A 4,367-nucleotide genomic window follows, 5' to 3' on the forward strand; every position below is an offset into this window, starting at 1 on the left:
CTAATCATACTTCATCCCCGAACTTATGTATATGTCACGGTCAGGTATTGACAAAGATGGTGCTCCTCGGATTGAGAATAAGATTAGCCACTCTAGTTCATGAAGACCCTGGGCTTGGAACTATTTGGCTTGCTGTGATCAGGAAGCGCGGCGATGAGGTCAAAGTTGCCGTTATTGCGCCCCACGATAGTTTTTCTACGCTGGATGATACCCTTCGAACCTGGCTCATCTTGAAACATTGATGCATGTGTTGTGTGCCCACTATTAACTTGGCACGAGTTGGTCTTGCCAAGATGGCGTTAAACTCCACGCCATCTTGAAATCGGCCACGTCGAGGATAACCTTTTCTAGGAAAAAAAGTTCTCCAAATTTCTGAGACTGGCCTTAAGATGAATTTGGCCAACCAGGATTACAGGAGCCCAGCAGACTTGGGGGTTTAGTGAGAGTCAAGTGCATAAGTGAAATCATGTTGAGGGCCCCGCCCCCATCCAGGAGGACTCAGAAAACTTAAGTTGCCGAATCATTGGCTCTGAGTCTACTGGGTATCATCCCAGTTGGACGATGGCCTTGAGGCGATTGCTCGGGTTGAAGGGTATCCCCGGCCTCCATCGGCTGGCCTTTTGTTTTCATGGGGCCACGCCATCACCTCGTCCCACGCATCGTCGAGCACCGCTGTAAGAGATGCGGATCTGCTAGCGTCGATGTTTCTCATATGTGGCTTGATGCCTGACGTTGTGAGTGACAAGGAATAAGATTGGCAAGGGAGGATTTGGATCCATGTACCTCGGGACGCTCCCTGATGGATGCCGCATTGCTGTGAAGAAGCTGGAGGGTGTATGCCAAGGGGAGAAAGAGTTTCACTTTGAGGTGACGATAATCGGCGGCATCCACCATAGACATCTGGTAAAACTCCGAGGTTTTTGTACCGAGGGGGTGCACAGGCTTGTTGCGTACGAGTATATGTCCAAGGGATCTCTACATAGGTGGATTTTTGGTACTAAAGAAGATGATGCTACCCTTTTGGACTGGGATACAAGGTTCTACATCGTGCTTGGGACAGCGAAGGGCCTGGCGTACCTTCATCAGGATTGTGAGTCAAAGATCATACACTGCGACATCAAGCCTGAGAATGTTTTGCTTGATGACAACTTCACTGCAAAGGTATCCGACTTTGGTCTTGCCAAACTGATGAGCAGAGAGCAAAGACACACCTTCACGATGATGAGAGGCACCCAAGGCTATCTTGCGCCGGAGTGGATCACCAACCGCGCCGTCTCAGAGAAGTGTGACGTCTATAGCTATGGGATGGTCCTGCTCGAAATAATTAGCGGGAGGAGGAACTTTGATCCCATGGAGGTCTCAGAGAAAGCCCATTTCCCACCCTTTGTGTTCAAGAAGATGGAAGAAGGTGATCTTCGCAGTATCTTCGATTCCAAGCTCAATTATGATGGAGATGATGATCAGAGGGGGAGAACAACCAAGGTTTCTCTATGGTGCATCCAGGAAGATTTCTGCCAGAGACCTTCCATGTCAAAAGTCGTCCAGATGCTTGAAGGCGTATGTGATGTACCCCAGCCACCGACATCCTCGCGAACTGTATCCACACTCCATACGGCAGCTTACGAATCGAGTAGTGTGTTACCTTCGGCCATGCAGCTCTCTCAAGCCAGATGATGTTATTGCTTTCCTTTTTGTCTTTGCGGTAACTCCGACCTAGTAATCTTATGGTGTTAACTATTTATTTGTACAACTGAATAACTACCATTGCTACAATGGTAACTGTAACCTGAATAATTTGATTTTCCGCGGAAAAAAAACCCTGAGTAATTTGATACTATGAACTCAAACATTGCGCAATGTGTACATGATTACACGTGGTACTCCCTGGAATTAGTACTCCCTCCGTTTTTACTTACTTCGCATATTAGCTTTGGTCAAAGTCAAACTTTTTAAATTTTGACAAAGTTTATAGACAAAAATTATTAACATATACAATAACAAATCAATACCATTAGATTCATTGTTGAATATACTTTCACGTCATATAGATTTGTTATTGTAAATGTTCATATTTTTCCTATAAATTGATCAAATTTTATGTAGTTTGACTTCAGTCAAATCTAATATGCGGAGTAAATAAAAACGGAGGGAGTACCAAAACAAAGTTTAACTCTCTTGGTTTGCTATTCCAAGTCCTCTGCTAGAGCTATCATTCTTGTACCAGAAATTTTTAAAACTCGGTTGAAAGCAACTATGTCAACACACTTTGGCATTACGTCAAGCACGTTCAATGCATAGAACACACCTTCGTCCCCTTGCCATTGCTACTAAAACGACAATGTGTGAAAAGAAACGCAAAAAGTTGAACATTATGCCAAGAAAGGCACCTCCCTAAGTAGAACAGTAAGCACAAGTCGACAACCAAACAACCAAACCAGAAACAGCAGACACAACTTGTACAGTCGGCCAAAATACAGAGGAATCAGATGATCAAGTACCTGCACTGCACGGCCACACATCATGAACGTTGTTCTGGATTTTGTAGAATCTCTTCATGGGCAACGCCGGTTTTATCCTTGTCTAGGCATAAGTGCAGTATAGTATGCGAGAAAGCTCAGAGGCATTCCATCAAACACAATGAGTGCGCATGCGGAGCAGCAACACCCAGGGCACATCGGTGACCACGCCTTGCACCAGTCGGCCGCTTCGAAGCTGCTGCTCCGGTAATTGGAGTCGGGTCGGGTCTCCCCCTGCCACAGATCATCATCTGGTGTCGGGACTAAGCCTCCACACTCCACTGCAAGTCACCTTCCGAGCGTGTGCGTTTCCTCTTCTTGCTGCTTGCAACAGCGTGCTGATCCTACGGTGGCGGGATTCGGGGGCGGGTACGTAGGGCTCGTCGTGACGTGCACCCATGGAGTTCGGAGACGGCAAGCGGCGGTGCTAGGATCCCGACGGTGACGACAGGTTACGGGAGAAAGCTTTGCGGGTCTGACGGAGAGAGCGAGCAAGCCAGAGACCACTTACGGTTCCGCCCCAATCAGAGCCAGACGTTACGAATTGGACGACGTGGGCATGGTTCAGCTGCGAGACCAGATCTATAATGTTTGCCGGATGGATTTATCGAAATACTCTCTTGGCTTCCAAAATAATTAAAGTTCCGCCTCAGATCTGGCATGACGACGGCCATGGGTGGCACAAGGAGACCTCCCTGTGATGGCCTTGTTTGGCGGCAGTGGTGGTGGTGCCTCGTCGACAGCAACGGCTTGGGGAGCTAAATCCATTGGTTCTGGAGCTAGGTGTGCATTTCGTGCTCGGTCCATGTTGTTGACCGACATGGTGTCGTCGAGGCTCGCTAACTGCTGGGCACCGTGGTGGTGGAGGCGGCGGCGGCGGTGTGCTTGGCGTGTTTGTGGTGCTTTCAACAGCGAGGTGTTGTGGGCAGCGGCAGAGTGAACAACATCAGCGGTGTTGTCACTCTGTCGGTGGGCTGCCTGGTCCGCTCTCCGGCAAGAACCATGGTGACGGTGATGGCTTTGACTCTTGGTCGTGAAGGCGGCGAGGGGTGTAGCGGCGGCGGTCTCTGCCTGCTTTCTTTCAAACAGAAGTGGCGGCACCCAAATTTGGTTTGAACGGGCTGGTCTTCGTCGGGGTGATGACCTAGATGTCTCATGGTGGTGCTGGTGAGCTCCTGAGCGAACGCATCATGCTCTGGTGACGGGCCGCCGCCCGCGGGTGCTACTAATCTCGTCATGGAAGACCATGGTTATATGGAGGGTAAACCATGCACATGCAATCACACATGGCAACCATGCAGTAAGGACACCAGTGAAGTACTCACCGAAGCGACAGCTCGGGTAGACCTGAGGTGAAGGTGCCACCTGTCTGTATAAGAGAACACTGAAGATGTAACTCCCCTCCAGCCTTTTATTTTGGCACTTCAACACAAACTTTTGGTCTCAACTGTGCACGCTCGATGTACATGCGTCTGTCTCCCACTGACTGTGTCAGAGCATCTCCAGCCGCGCTCCCAACAAGGCCTCCCAGGTGATTTTTCGGTCGCCGGCGTCAAAAAAAGGCCCAGTCGTGACCCCAAGGCCCAGTTTTCGCCGGCTCGGGTCGAAATTGGCGCCGGCGGACCTAACCCGAACCCCGCGCTGGGGCCGCTCGGGGGCGCCGGGCGAATCGTTTTTGGCGCGAAGAGCCGCGGGCCCCCTAGCCAGCGACTCGACTCTCTTTTCGCCGCTTCGTCGTCCTCATCGCCTCGTTCCCTGCGGCGAATCAATGCCAAAGTTGTGCGGGCTGCCGCGCCGGTCAGCCTTCATTGATGCCTCACGGGCGGCGCAGTGAAGGCCGGGCGACACGCG

General features: G+C 50.4%; 1 protein-coding gene across 1 annotated transcript; it reads left to right on the plus strand.

The window, feature by feature from the left end:
• Positions 1-561: 561 nt before the first annotated feature.
• LOC123075612 (G-type lectin S-receptor-like serine/threonine-protein kinase SD2-5) lies at positions 562-1,674 on the plus strand. Its single transcript, XM_044498173.1, has 2 exons — positions 562-674; positions 747-1,674. Exons 1-2 carry the CDS (start codon positions 562-564, stop codon positions 1,672-1,674), a joined length of 1,041 nt encoding a protein of 346 aa, XP_044354108.1.
• Positions 1,675-4,367: the final 2,693 nt, after the last annotated feature.

This window comes from Triticum aestivum, chromosome 3D, assembly GCF_018294505.1.
Source record: "Triticum aestivum cultivar Chinese Spring chromosome 3D, IWGSC CS RefSeq v2.1, whole genome shotgun sequence".
NCBI classification, from domain to species: Eukaryota; Viridiplantae; Streptophyta; class Magnoliopsida; order Poales; family Poaceae; genus Triticum; species Triticum aestivum.

Excerpts from the sequence above, each read along its gene's own strand:
- LOC123075612 (XM_044498173.1), top strand. The coding sequence starts at position 562 with ATGGCCTTGAGGCGATTGCTCGGGTTGAAGGGTATCCCCGGCCTCCAT. Across the intron at positions 675-746 it reads ACGCATCGTCGAGCACCGCT|GAATAAGATTGGCAAGGGAG; the intron begins GTAAGAGATGCG and ends GTGAGTGACAAG.